Source organism: Peromyscus californicus, unplaced genomic scaffold (genome assembly GCF_007827085.1).
Source record: "Peromyscus californicus insignis strain IS unplaced genomic scaffold, ASM782708v3 Scaffold_21__1_contigs__length_65335640, whole genome shotgun sequence".
Classification (NCBI taxonomy): Eukaryota; Metazoa; Chordata; class Mammalia; order Rodentia; family Cricetidae; genus Peromyscus; species Peromyscus californicus.
The window spans coordinates 43,885,171-43,900,503 of record NW_026294514.1 but is presented as its reverse complement, the minus strand read 5'-3'; the positions used below and the strand labels follow the sequence as shown (position 1 = coordinate 43,900,503).

The following is a 15,333-nucleotide window of genomic DNA, read 5'->3' as shown; positions in this document are numbered from 1 at the left end:
TGTTCTTCTTCTGACCCAGGTCCTCGGGCTACAGAGTAGCACACTCAGCTGCTGGGCCATCTCCCTGGTTCCCTGTGCCTCTCTTCCCAGGATGGACTCCTGCAGCAACAGGTGTTACCAACATCAGCAGCCTCCGCTAACACTGCCCACCCTCCACACAGGCAGTGGATGGGCAGAGGTCACGGGCAATTCTTAAATATTATTTTTTAAATTTTATTTACTTTTATTTTTTGTGCATTGGTATTTTGCCTGCATGTATGTATATGTGAGTGTCAGATCCCCAGGACTAGAGTTACAGATAGTTGTGAGCTGCCATGTGGGTGCTGGGAATTGATCCCAGGTCCTCTGGAAGAGCAGTCAGTGCTCTTAACCACTGAGTCATCTCTCCAGCCCCTGAAATGATAGTTTTCATATCTTTTGTTGTTAATTTACTCTGTAGACCAAGTTGGCCTCCCTCCAACTCAGAAATCCACCTGCCTCTGCCTCCTTAGTGCTGGGATTACAGGCTGGAGGCACTAGGCCCAGCGTCTGTGCAACTCTTGACTTCCATGTGGGCATGGCTTCCCTCTGCTTGGCAGCTCGATGCCGTGAACAAAGAAGCTGTCCCTCTGTTCACTGAGTCCTACCACAAGAGAGCGTTTTATCTGGGATAAGGAGGGAGACCACTTAGATCAGCCTGCCCTCCCCAGCACAGCTGCTGCCCAGCTGCCCAGCGCTTTCTGTCACACCTTCTACTTTGTGGCTCAAGGACTAGAAGACAACTATCCCTCACTTGACCACTGGCTCTCACCATGCCAGGCTGCTGGGGATCATGGACAAGCACACTCACCTTATAAAGACTCAAAAGAGAAAGGTCCATTTGTACACTAAGGTCACAGCTAGTACACTTCAAGCAGCCAAGAACACACACTTCACGCTGGGGAAGAAGGCCCTTGGACTCCTCTCTACAAGTCTGCAGCAGGGAACAGGTAGTCTAGAGCACATTTTAGAAGTCTCTGATCTCTGGCTGTTGCCCTCCCAAACTCACCTCCAGCTCTTCATTCTGTCTCTGTAAGTCTTCCAGAATGATCTGCAGCTCCTCCTCGTCCTCACTCTCACTCTCACTCTCAGAGGAGTACTCCTCGGTCTCACTCCGGCCGTGCTGCTGGCGACTGTGAGGAGAGAAAGGGAACTTCACTGTGGCTTGGTGGCCAGTTCACTGAGGTCTACCCATGCTCAGGAATCTACCTGATCCAATGCTGTTTTAAAACCTGGTAAGAAGCTTGGAGTGACTGACTTCAGATGCCCAGTTCCTTTACAGGAATGTATACAATTCTGTTCATATTTAAACACAACGTGACTGGGAACTTCCAACCCTCCGGCTCTCCTTTACCTCTGGATCTCCGCAATCTCAGCTCGGAGGCGCTCAATTTCTTCCTTCTCCGAAGCGATCTGACGGCGCAGAAACTGCTCCATGGCCAGGAGCTCTTCCTGCTCAGTCAGGATCTCATTCTCCTGCAATGATTGGAGAACATCTTTCCAAGCTCTGGTAGAGGAAATGCCACCTTTCCAGGGTCGCCCACTCTGCTCAGTGCTGAACAGAAGTTACTACAACCAAAACCATACTATTTCCTCAGAATCAAGAAAAGTTACACACAGTTATCTTGAGAGTGCCTGGACTCTTCTAAACAACAGAATGTATACAAGAACCTGCTGTGGGCCTTCTGCAAGGCTCCTTGTGAGCCTCCCACCCAAGACCAAGGATCCAATGTCAACTCTGCTTCAACTTCCTGGGGCTGAACAGACTGCTCAGCAGTTAGGAGGACTTGCTCTTCTTCCAGGGAATGCAGTTCAGCTCCCAGCACTCACACAACCATATATAACTCCAGCTTCAGGGGATCCAACACCTTCATCGGGCCTCAGCAGGTGTGGCTGGTACCAGTGTTAAGTATAAGGCAGCGCAGGAAAGGGAGGCTGCAGATCACTTCTCCTCACTGCACTCCACCATGCCCTCCAGACACAAGAAAAACTCTACTCGACAAGCTAACCATTCCTAAACTGCCTGGCAGAGAATCACACGGAGAGAACCGCTATCTGAGCGCATCCACGGTTCTCCAGCCTGAAGAAAGCTGTCATGGGGAATGAGGAGCTGGAGGCACAAGCTTCAGCATCCTTCCAGAGAAGCAGGAGGCCACCATGGTCATGCTCCAGTAAGTACTGAAAAGCTATCAAGACAGACACTTCTCCTCCATGTTTAAACACACAGACATTTTTCCCTCGCCTCGGGGTACCTACAGATGTGGTTAATATTCCAAGAAACCTTGGAGAAAATAATCTGGAATTTATGCTCTCTTGCTGTCATTGACATGAAGGTGTGAATCAAGGAAAATACCTACAACATAAACTTACGTGTAGACTAGACGACTAAGACACTAGATGGAAGGCAGCATCCCCTCCACACAATGCTTCAGCAAACACAGCCCAGGGTAGGGCCATAGGAGTCAATTGACATATCTGGCTTAAAAAGTCTATAGTTCGGTTCCTATTGGAAAAATGACCAATAAATGACCTCGGAAATTAAGAGTTCAGCTTACCTGGGCAAGGAGGATGTTTATAACTTCCTCATTTTCATTCATTTCTTCTTTGGAAACATCCTCCTTCGAAAGACTGGCTATCTCCTGTGCGATCTTGGTTTCACACTCCTGTCCAAGATGACAAGTGAACAGTCAACAAACGTCCCTCTAACTTACAGACTTAAAGAAAACCCTAGTGGAAGTCAGGTGCTGTCTAACATGATGGATGGACATCTGCTAACTGGGCTTAGAATACAATGTGGGCAGAATCAGGCATGGTGGCACACCCTTTTAACCCCAGAACTTGGGAGGCAGAAGCAGGAGGAACTCTGTGAGTCTGAGGCCAACCTGGGCTACAGAGTGAGTTCCCAGAACAGCCAGGATGATATAGAAATACCGTCTCAAAACACACAAACACAAAACCAAACAAAAAGAGTATATACTATGGATGGAGATGGCAAGGTGGCTCAGTGGTAACGACACTGGCTGTCAGGAAGGCTGACGACCTGAGCCCATCCCCTCCCCAGGACTCACATAATGGACAGCACTGACTCCTGAAAGCTGTCCTTTGTCATCCACGTGCGTGCTGTGGCATGTCCATACCCACATGCACACAAACACACAAATAATTAAAAATTTTAAAGTAGGGGGCTGGAGAGATGGCTCAGTGGTTCAGAGCACTGGCTGCTCTTCCAGAGGACCTGAGTTCAATTCCCAGCACCCACAGGGTGGCTCACAGACATCTGTAACGAGATCTGATGTCCTCTTCTGGCCTGCAGGTGTACATGCAAATAGAGCACTCAGACACATAAAATACACAAATTAATAAATCTTAATTTTTTTTTTTGGTTTTTCGATACAGGGTTTCTCTGTGTCGTCTGGAGCCTGTCCTAGATGTCACTCTGTAGACCAGGCTGGCCTCGAACTCATAGAGATCTGCCTGCCTCTGGCTCACAAGTGCTGGGACTAAAGGCATGCGCCACCACACCTGGCAAAAAAATTTTCTTTAAGTAAGAAAAGAACATAACATAGTTACCTTGGCCTGTGGCTGCACTATGAAAAAGCTCAGTTCTGATGAATATGCTCACGACTTCTGGACCATGTGTGATGCCTTGAAGGGAGCTACTAGGACTGTCAATTCTAAGTGCCTGATTTTACAATCCAGGAACCACACCACCACCACCACCCTTTGTCAGGAAACCCCCCCTTCGCTCCACTCTCTGTTGATGCCCAGCAACTACAGACCTGCTTTCTATCCTACAGTCTCTCTTTCTCCACTCAGATGAACTGACTCGGTCAGTAAGTACGCTCTCTAGCTGCATACTCGGCTTTTAGATGCTTCTGGCTACTGTGCTGATGTGAGGAGTTGCTGAGTGACGGCCAGGGCATGGGTGCACCTCAACTTACTTATCCACTCACCAGCAAGGGCTCCACTGCTTTTAGCTGTTATGAACGCTTTACACATGTTTTGTGAAGGCTTATGGGTTGTTGCTCTCTTAGAGGATAAATTTCTGGGTTACATGATAAGTAATCATGTTTCATTTTATAAGAAAGTGCCAAGATGATATCATGGTTTAAATTGATACTACTTTTTCTTATTTTTAGACATTAATCCACTGAACGATGCTACTTCTGTCTTTAAGTCATTTCTCCCTCAAAAGTGAAGTCAACATGTTAGACCTGGGTGCATAGCTACAAAATAAACAAACAAATAAAAATAAGAAAGCAGGAAGAGGGAATGGTGGGTAGGGAACAGAAGCTGACAGAATGAAGCTATCCATCCCTTTTCATACTGCCATACTGCCTCTGGTTTCAATCCAAACTTCTGTGTGTGCGTATGTGTGCACACGCAAAAATATGTGTATTCGTGTACTTGGGTGCGGTGTGTAGAGAGGCTAGAAGTCATTTGTTGGGTGTCATTCCTCAATCAGTTCTCTACCTTATTTATTTGAGCTAATGTCTCAGACTGAACCTGGAACTCACAGGTTCATCTCGAGTAGCTGGCCTTCAAGTTCAGGGAGTCTCCTGTCTCCACCTCCCCAGTGCGGGAATCACAAGCGTAAGTATTGCATGTGGCTTTTATGTGGGTACTGGGATCATAGCTTAAGTCACAGAATGTGGATTCTATGTGGGTGCTGGGATCACAGCATAAGTCACAGCATGTGGATTCTATGTGGGTGCTGGGATCACAGCATAAGTCACAGCACGTGGATTCTATGTGGGTGCCGGGATCACAGCATAAGTCACAGCACGTGGATTCTATGTGGGTGCTGGGGTCACAGCATAAGTCACAGCATCTGCCTCTATGTGGGTGCTGGGGTCATAGCATAAGTCACAGCATGTGGATTCTATGTGGGTGCTGGGATTACAGCATAAGTCACAGCATCTGCTTCTATGTGGGTGCTGGGATTATAGCATAAGTATTGCGTATGGATTCTATGTGGGTGCTGGGGTCACAGCATAAGTACTGTGTCTGGCTTTTATGTGGGTGCTGCCGACTAAATTCTAGTCCTTATTTTTGCAAAAGCAAGCACTTCACCAACAGAGCTGTCTCCACAGCCCTTATTATGAATAAAAGCAGCCATGGTTCTTTTATTCAAAATAGATGCACAACTAAGAGAAACAAAAGCCAAACCTCCACTAGCCATGCTCATAGTCAGGGACTTATCATACCAGGGCTGCTAGACAATGCCCTACGACCAACAGCTGCAATCTGCCCTGTGACACTTGGGTAGCTGGTCACTAGGACCTGAGCCCAAAGCCAGGCAGGTGACCCAGGATGACCCACGCCTGGAATCTAGCACTGGGGAGGTAGAGGCAGCAGGATCAAGTTCAAGGTCATCCCGGCTGTACAACAATTTTGAGAATATCAGAGGCCACATGAGAGCCTATTTAAAAACGAGAGGCCACAGGACACAGGAAACCAGAGACAGACCATCCAGTGAGCTGGAGAGAAGAGGCTATGTAAAGGCTCCTGCTGGACCACACGTCCTGACAGCCGAAGGGCAGGTTAAAGGCGGGTTTGAGCGCAGCACAACTTGCTCCCAACAGAGCCTGTAACCTTGAAGCAAAGGACGCAGGTGGCTGTCCTGAAATGGAACCATCGAAACCACCCACTACTCCACCCTCCAGGCTGTAGAGTGAGCCACTTAAATCTTCTTGAGGGATCTGCATGTAGACTGCGAGATCTCCCAGGGATGTGTATTTTAGCTTGGTGTGCCCAGGAAACTGAGTCCAGACCCAAGCCTCACGCACTAAACTAGGACAAAATCCAGAGAGTGACTTGTGTCTTCCTTCCGCAGCAGCAGCAGCTGCACACAGTTCTTCCCCCGCTGTGCGGAATCCTCCTGGGCCTTCATCCCTGCACTCCCATTCAAAACTCAAACTTCCCTGCAGTCTCCAAGGTCTCACACCCAGCCTGCTCCTCACCCTTAGAAAGCTGTTTACAGACACAAACCTGGCAGGAAATTTAAAAACAAAACAAAACAACAACAACAACAACAAAACACCTTAATTAAAAAAAAAAAATCCTTCTAAACTTAATGAAACACTTGATTTATACCAAGCTAAAATGTGAACAACACAGAATAAGAACATTTATGTGAATAAATTTCCCACCACGGAATTTAACATCAACAAGTATGTATGTATTACTTTTAAAAGAATATTATTTTAACGATGTAAAAATATGCTACATTTGTTTAGGTTGCATAATATTTACTTTAACTATGTAAAGGTGTTTACTTGTTTATGCTGCATTTGTTTAACTAGGTAAAGATGTGTTGCTGTTTCACCTTGCCTGCCTAAGGCACCTGATTGGTCTAATAAAGAGCTGAACAGCCAATGGCTAGGCAGTAGAGGGATAGGTGGGGCTGGTGGGCAGAGAGAATAAGTAGGGGAAATCTAGGCTCGAGAGAGAATGAGGGGGAAAGAGAGGGAGACATCCAAGGCCAGCCAGGCAGCTGCCAGCCAGCCAGACACAAAGGAAGCAGGAAAGTAGGACAGACAGAATGAAAGAAAGGTAAACAGCCCCAAGGCAAAACGCAGATGAAGAAACAGGTTAAATTCAGTTCTAAGAGCTAGTGGGGCAGCATAAGACAAGGCCAAGCACTCATAACTACTATTAGATCTCCATGTCATGACTTGGGGGCTGGCCGTCTGAGAAAGCCTGCCACACAGCAGTGTAAAGAGGACTCTCCCACACTAGCACCTTTACTAGACACAGGCTGTAAGACAGTAAGTAACTCACCTGTCTTTTAGCTTCCCTCAGTTTTCTCTTGAGGGCAGTCAGAATCCTTTGTACTTCCCACAATCTTTCTTCTTTAGATAAGTCCTTTATCCCGCCCTGCAGATCTCGATGTAAACAATTCAAAAGAAACTCCTAGAAAACAAAAGGACACATGGAATGCTGTTCAGTGTCTTATGGAAAAACAGCACATGCAGCTTCTATGATGAAGAACCAGCTCTCTGAAGAAAAATAGCAGCGACAATTATTCTTCCCACAAGGACTCCGCTGACCTACAAACCCATCCTCATTTGCTTTACCTGGGAACTAGACCCTCATTCATTTGTTCCTAGTGGTCCAATAGCAATTAATTCACATCCTTGACTCTGTTTCCTCCTTCTCATAGCAACTGAGAAGGAGAACTCAGCAGACAGAAGAAAAACAGGCATGTGATAATGTTCATGCAAACACAATGTATACAAGCTTTTTATTCAGTCCTGAATTTCTCACCAAAGTAGCCTCAGTCTCTCCACCTCCCCCTACACACACACACACACACACACACACACACACACACACACACACACACACACACTTACTTACTTACTTACTTACTTACTGGGTTTCTTTTAGACATCAAAGTAGCATTATGGGAAAACTCAGGTTTTGAGCTAAATCTTAGTTACACAATCTAGAAATTATGACACAGAGTAAATTACTAAACTCCCCCTTCCAGTATTTTAGCTGTAAAATATTATGGATAACAGCACCTTGTCTAGAAAAACTTTTTTTTTTTTTTTTTTTTTTTTTCGAGACAAGAGTTTCTCTGCTCTGGAGTCTTTCCTGGAACTCACTCTGTAGCCCAGGCTGGCCTTGAACTCACAGAGATCTGCCTGCTTCTGCCTCCCAAGTGCTGGGATTAAAGGCATTCGCCACCACCACCCGGCTGAAAAGCAAACATTTTTGAGATCCTGGCCGTGGGCTGAGTCCTTCCCATGCATTATCTCCCACATTAATTCCAGAGCTCATTCATTTTAAAACGAGAATACCAAGGCTTAAGAAAGTTGAACAATTTTCCTAAAATTGGTATGTCAGGAATGAGCAGAGGAACTTCAAACCAATTCTTACAGTTTAAAATCCTCTGGCATTTCCACCATGGTTGTTTACTCATACGGTGTGAAGGAGGGCCAGCTGAAGCTGTGTCATGAAGAACACACTCCCAGGCCAGGGCAGAGTTCAGTGGGAGGAGCGGAATGCTTGCATAAGGCCTGGGCTCCGTCCCCAGGCCTGCACAGAACTGAGTGTGTACCACAACCTGCACCAAGAGGTGGAGGAAGGCACACAGGATCCACTACTCAATAAACTAGAGCTCATCACCTCATGTCCACAGCCCCTGTGGGCCAGCGAAGAAGCAGGCAGGGAAGGGTAAAGAGAGGGCGGGGTCAGGGCGGCAGAAGGGCAGGGGCCAAGTACACACCTGTCTCCTGATCTCTTCCTTGATGCCTGCCTGGGTCTCTGGCAGTGTGGGCATTGTAGCCATGTTGGACCAACGCAGAGGTCTTGTCACTTGCTTTAGGACTACAGTGCCAAAGAGCTCTTGCACATGTGTGAAAAGCACATACAGGACACGGTTGCTGATCTGTAGAAAATAGATTCAGAGTTGCAGAAAATTGCAGAAGCCATCTTTACTCCATCTGCATCAGTCACAGGCGCATCCTTTAATCCTGAACACAGAAGAGGGAATTCTCCACAGGAGGGACAACACGGGCTTTCCTAATTCATGATCAATTTAAGAAGGTAATACGAAAGCCTGACTTAATGGATACAACACACATTACCATCCATCTGCACTCTCCAGTCACCCGTTAACCGGTTTTAACTCTCTAGAGAGCATTTCCATTGTTTTAAGACCTTTCTTAAAAGGTGAGGGTGGAGCACCTTCAGGGGTATGCACAGAGCCGGCAGCCTCTCGGGACACAGACACCAGTGTTCCAGGATGTTCCCAGACTCGGAAGCCAGGACTGCAGGATGGCTGAACAACTAAGAGAAGACAGGTTTTTCCTGCTCAAACTTTCTCTTAAAATCCTCCTGGAGCTTCTGTGGTAAAAGCATCACATTATGGCAATGCTGAGTAACAATGTAGTATCGACCAAATTCTGAAACCCAGGCTAACAAAAATTTTATCTGAGAAATTTAACAACTGTTTCCCTGGGTGGTAATGGTGTATGCCTTTAATCCCAGGAGGCAGAGGCATGCGGATCTCTGTGAGTTCCAGGACAGCCAGGGATACACAGAGAAACTGACTTGAAAACAAAAACAAACAAACAAAAACAAAAAAAAAGAAAAAGAAACAGTTTGTTTTCAAAACCACTAACTAATGAAAAAATCTTTAGTCAGAGAAAATAACCTCATAATAGTAACAATGACACACAGTCAGGACCTCACATACCAACCAAAAGAGGGGCTTCAGTTAAAGATTAGAGCCGGGCAGTGATGGCACACACCTTAAATTCCAGCACTTGGGAGACAGAGGCAGAGAGATCTCTGTGAGTTCGAGGCCAGCCTGGTCTACAGAGAGAGTTCCAGGACAGCCAGGGCTACACAGAGAAACCCTGTCTCAGAAAACAAAAACGAAGAAACAAAAACATTAGACCTATTGTCTCCTTTTTTTTGACACAGTAAAATATCGTTCACTGTAAAGGCAAACACAGTCTCTGACAGCATCCCTGAGTAGTGATGAGGGACAGGAGGCCAGGAAGACAGCTTAGTCATAAAACACCCATCATGCAGGCACCAAGGCCTGAGTGCAGCCTCCCTAATCCACATGGCGGCACACACTTGCAATCCCAGTGGGAGGCAGGGTCAGCTGCCCAGCCAGCTTAGCCTGTTTGTCAGTTGAGGCCAGGGAGAAACTGTCTAAAGGAGAAAAAAAGGGTGGATGGTTGGTGTCGAAGGGACAATACCTGAGCTTGTCCTACAACCTCCAGGTAAGTATGCATGTACCTGCATGTGCAGACACACACATGCAATTCCCACATACATACTTGAACACACACACACACACACAGGGAAACCAGAGATGCTCTGTCAGACCTGCACACACACACACACACACACACACACACACACACACACACACACACACAGGGAAACCAGAGATGCTCTGTCAGGCCTATCCATTATTCACCTCCTTGGATTCACTGTCTCACACACAGCTCAGCAGCTGACTCCTTCGCTAATTTCCCAGTGTAGTACCGAAAGGGACCCATACCTGGACGGTTGGGCTAAGCACTATGGAGATGTTCTGGATGTTCATCTTCGTTTCTAGCTCCTTTGCGATGACATGGTCCATGTGCACAATGAGCCAGGAAATCAGAAGGTGGTTACACTCTGGCAGTTCCTTGAGCAAGCGCTGAAATTCCTGCACTTTCTCCATCTCCGTGGTCCTCCCACAAGCCTCTTCAAAACGGGGCATAAGCTCTTTGGTAAGCAAATTCTCTGGAAGGTCTCGCAAATACTGCTTCAGCAAACTGGCTACAGTGTTGGGCTCATATTCTTCCAAGTTTGGAGACTCCTCTCGGTCATAGGCTGCTTTTAGCTCATCTACCTTTGATTTGATTCCTTAGAAAATGAAATTGAGAAGAGAGAGAAATCAGACATGCTTTCTTCACCACTACACACACCTGCCGCAGAGACTCTGGGCTGCCAGTAACCACCTCTGGGAGCCAGGTGTGGTGGCTCACCCCTGCAATCTCAGCACGGAGGCACGAGGACTGTGCCAGTTCCAGGCCAGTCTGGGCTCCATAGCAAGACCCTGCTCAGAACTAAGGAAGAGCCCTCCTGGGAGGAATCAGGACCGCATATGAGTCACAGAACCTCCCAACAAACACAAGCACATAAAACTCAAACTGCAAAACTTAGTATTTGCAGAAGTCATGGTATATTAAGAAAATATGCTTAATCCAGGAAAAAATTTAAATAATAATGGCAATTAGATAAAAATTCAGGGGGAAATGAAGCTATAATCCAAGCATATCCACTGTACATAGGAAGCCAACTTTCTACCTCCTCACGAGACAGACAATGTAAAACGAAGCTCTCTCACATGTAGCTTATCCCCAGGTCAGCAGGCCAGCTGCTTCTTTGTAAATAAGAGTTCTTCTGTAATGTAAAACAAAGTTTCCTAGCTTAACAGACTCACTGCAAACTGTCTCCACCATGTAACACCCATCTAACTTCCATTTTAAAGTTTGAATTCTTTAAGTATTTTCTTAATCTGAACCAAGCTAGAACAAGAAAATAGAATCAGGGCTTCTAAAATACAACCGTTTGGTTCTTCATATTGCCCTGAAAAAGTAACGTATCTATTTCAGATTTTACGTCTTCAGTCCCATTTGTATTAAGTGACTTAATTCAGTGACGGTGATCATAACAGCTTTGGGTTCTTTTAAAACTTAAAACTACAGACCAACTACACAGAGCAAGCCACAGATTAGAGCCCAGATGTTGGCTAATCCCAACACTTGAATCAATCTGATGCTCACACTGGACTTGGCATTTCCACCGAATGTGCAGGCCTTCAATGGCATTATAACAAGTCTGTTCCTTACCTAGATTGACAAAATTAAATCAGCGGCACGAACCATGAAGATAGCAGCATGTCTTATTTCGACGGTCTTTATTTTGAGATAGAAAAGAATTTCCGTTTTTCTTATTTTTATAACAATCTGAATAAAACAAGATTAAGGGCAACTTTCACCGCGACTCTTGTCAGAGCGCACCTCTCACTCTCGTGTGTTATGTTGCTGGCCATGGTTGGGGGGGGGAGAAGGTCTCACTATATTGTCGCCCAAGCTGGCCTTAAACAACTCACAGCCCTCCTGCCTCTACCTCTTGAGTACCAGGTTCATAAGCATGCTCCACCACACACACCTTTCATTTATTCCTCCCCACAGACAATTTTATAAAAATGTTTGTCTTGCCAGGCGGTGGTGGCGCACGCCTTTAATCCCAGCACTCGGGAGGCAGAGCCAGGCGGATCTCTGTGAGTTCGAGGCCAGCCTGGCCTACAGAGCGAGATCCAGGAAAGGCGCAAAGCTACACAGGAAAACCCTGTCTCGAAAAACCAAAAAAAAAAAAAAAAAAAGTTTGTCTTTTAAAAACTGGAAACTTCAAATAAGGAATTCCATTGAGAAATACAGTAGTATAAAGTACATTTTTTTCCCCCAAGACAGGGTTTCTCTGTGTAGCCTTGGCTGTCCTGGAACTCACTCTATAGACCAGGCTGGCCTTGAACTCACAGAGATCCACCTGCCTCTCCTTCTGAGTGCTGGGATTAAAGGTGTGAGCCACCACCACCTGGCATATAAAGGTATACTTTAATCTAGAAAGTATAATGAAGAAAATTATAAAATAATTTATAAAATTATTATATAATAATTTATAAAACAATAAAATACAGGAAATTATTGAAAGTGTTTCATATTAGCATTTACTTGTTTGTTTATATGTATATGGGTGTTTTGCCTCATAAGTCTATGCATCAAGTGCATGTCTGGTGCCCAGAGGCCTGAAGAGGGTGTCAGATCCCTTGAAACTGGAGTTACAGAGAGTTGTGAATTGCCATGTGGGTGCTGGGAATTGAAGCAGGGTCCTCTGGAAAGCAGCCAGTGATCCTAACAGCTGAGCTCTCTCTCCAGCCCCTTTCACATTAGTTTTTAATTGGAACTAACTTATGAGAACCAAAAATCTCCAGCAAAAAACCATTACAGGATAGGCATTCAAACGGCAAAGCCAGGGTTGAGGGGCTGTGGATGCAGCTGAGTGGCAGAGCCATGGCTTAGCGTGTGCAAGGGCCCTGGGTGGAATCCCTCGGACAGACAAGGAGGGCAGAGAGGAGACACAGCTCCACTGCTCCATCACGGAGTCAGTGTGGGAACCACTGACTGCTCTCACAAACAGGAGACAATCTATTAGGAACGATGTGATTATCCAAAAGATGCAAATATCAAAAACAGGTCAGAAATGAAAGGGTTCTTTGAAGAAACCTACAGAAAATTTTCGGAGAAACTTGCACCCCACCCTCCAAATGTCTTCATGCTTATCAAGATCATGTGGGAAACAGCTTCTATCACTGTCAAAACCTTCAAAACATTTCAATACATAACAAATGCTTAAAATCAAATTTGCAAGTCTGTGTTTAATTTTATACCGAAGCAAGAAATTATACATTTCAATACACTGTGTTTTACTTTCTATAAACAGTAGCAACGCAGAAGTTTATCTACTGGGTCATATCAATGTTATCACAAATATCAACTCTTATCTACTGAAAAGGATATGAACCAATTAAGTACAAAACTTGCTCAATCTTTCTCCTTGTTCTAAATGTGTATGACTTACACACACACACACACACACACACACACACACACACACACACACACACACGTGAAGAGAGGTGTGGTCAAAGGACTTCATAAAAATAGCCCTCTATGGGAACACAGTGACTGATGTACAGCCACCGTCCAGCTTGGGACCTGAATCCCATGTTAGCACGAAACTCATGCTGCTTTGGGGAACTTCTGAATAATTATATGTTGCTTGACTTTAGATATCCAATATGAAACACATTCTGACCACAATGGTCCACATAAACTCTATGTAGATGAACGGGTCATCAGTTTCACTGACACTCACAATAGCTGTATGTAGCTGACAAAGCATTCACATTTAGGGCCTGGCTACTTAGAAATAACAGTTCACATCTTTAGTCAGGCTAAGGAAACACATAACAAGGCTGTGTCTTCAGTCGTATCTCTTGGCTGAGAAGCTTCCTTCACACAGATCTCAGCCTCCCCGCCTAGGCTTAGAAAGAAGTCGAGACAAGGCTTGGCGCGCCATCCTGACAGGTGATGCAGCCCCTACACCTCATTCTGCCCAGCTGCTGCGAGCTGTGAATGACCTTGGAGTAATCCTAATGGAAGGAGACAGTGTGAAAACCAAACATGGCGGACGGAGTTACGGCAACTGGAAGGACCAAGGACGTGATAAGGTTTAGGATCCAAGGCAAAATGTTCCTCACAAAAAGTTAACATTCTTTCCTTACTTAACAATGAAGTTCATTTTTTAAAACCACCAAGCAAAACGTGTGTCCCCGATACCTGAAACTCTGTAGATGCCTTCACACTTCATGCCGTGCTTCTCCATGTAGTCTATGCACTCTCGGAAGACAGCGGGCAACCGGACACCATCGTACATCATGGTCCTCTCGACCGCGTCAGCCAAGGGAACACCAAAAATGGGTCTGAGACTCGGCACATCGACCTGAGGCACCTCTGGCTCCTGAATTGGCTTTTTCTTTTTCTTCTTCTCCTTCCACTGTTTAACAACGTCAGCTGCCGTCAGGTCTTTAGATTTCTTCTCTTTATGCTTTTCCTCTTTGTGCTTTTCCTCTTTATGCTTTTCTTCTTTGGGTTTTTCTTTGATTTTAAAATCCTTCTCCTTCTTTTTAGAGAAGCTGGGCTTCTTGAACACATGGATTCCCTTGGACCTCTTCATCTTGGACGGACTTTCGGCTTCATCCCCAGAGCTGTCTTCCTGGAAGGCAGCATAGCCTTCAGCTGCCAAAGAAATGCAGTAGATATAAATTACATTTCTAATGTCAACTGTCCACATGCTTCCTAAAAAGAACAAAAAGGTGCCACCTGGCAGCAGCTAGGCACCTTGCTTTTCACCTTGGGGGCCTCCAGAAAACCAGCCAAGAAACTATGGTGTGGTAGCATCTAATGACCACAAGAGGGCAACAGACAGCAGTTGTCCTTGCAAAACCAATGCTGAGAGGAAAGCAGCTTTGTATTTCAGTGAACGCATGCATGCAGAGTTCTGAGAAACAAGCATGAACACCCAGGAAGCACTGAGCAGAGAGCACTGATGAGAAGAATCCTACAGGACAGAGCGCATGCTGCTGCTGCTGCTGCTGCTGCTCAGCTAACCTGCCTGTTGGTCCCTTAACTGGAGGCCCTCATGAAGCACAGCACAAACCGCACAGCTTTTATGTGCTCCAATCACTCTGTCACCCTCTGCTCTCCCTCTCTCCCGTTCCTAGCCTTTCTGGAGCCTGAATGTGATTATTCCCTCACTTTGGCTGACACATTAGAAGGAATTTTTGCATTCTGACAAAGACACTACAGTTGTCTCAACACCACTTCAGAACTGCCAGTTTGCTTTGTTTTTGTTTGTTTATTTAGGATGGAATCTCACTATGTTACCTAGGCTGGCTTAAACTGGGCACAGATAATGCTCCTGCACCAGCCTCCAGAATAGTTCAACTACAGGCATGTATGTACCACTGCGCCTGACTTCTTTATAGCTCTACATAACTCTGACTGTCCTGTAACTGACTCTGTAGACCAGGCTGGCCTCCAACTCAGATAGATCCACCTGCCTCTGCCTTCAAGTGCTAGGATTAAAGGCGTGTGCCACCACACCCGGTGAACTTTTTCATAGTATTATTTTATGTGTGTGTGTCCACATCATTGTATGCTACATGTGCCT

At 45.7% G+C, this 15,333-nt stretch overlaps 1 protein-coding gene across 1 annotated transcript in view; it reads right to left on the bottom strand.

Annotated features, from left to right (window-relative positions):
- Ralbp1 (ralA binding protein 1) overlaps nucleotides 1-15,333 on the bottom strand; it is a 44,428-nt gene that overhangs the window by 1,445 nt on the left and 27,650 nt on the right. Inside the window, exons 3-9 of the mRNA XM_052750217.1 lie at nucleotides 13,941-14,399; nucleotides 10,049-10,398; nucleotides 8,255-8,416; nucleotides 6,802-6,933; nucleotides 2,574-2,681; nucleotides 1,373-1,494; nucleotides 1,028-1,151 (exon numbers count right to left, since the gene is read on the bottom strand). Of these exons, the coding sequence (XP_052606177.1) occupies nucleotides 1,028-1,151; nucleotides 1,373-1,494; nucleotides 2,574-2,681; nucleotides 6,802-6,933; nucleotides 8,255-8,416; nucleotides 10,049-10,398; nucleotides 13,941-14,399 (1,457 nt within the window). The remainder of the gene's footprint in view (nucleotides 1-1,027; nucleotides 1,152-1,372; nucleotides 1,495-2,573; nucleotides 2,682-6,801; nucleotides 6,934-8,254; nucleotides 8,417-10,048; nucleotides 10,399-13,940; nucleotides 14,400-15,333) is intronic.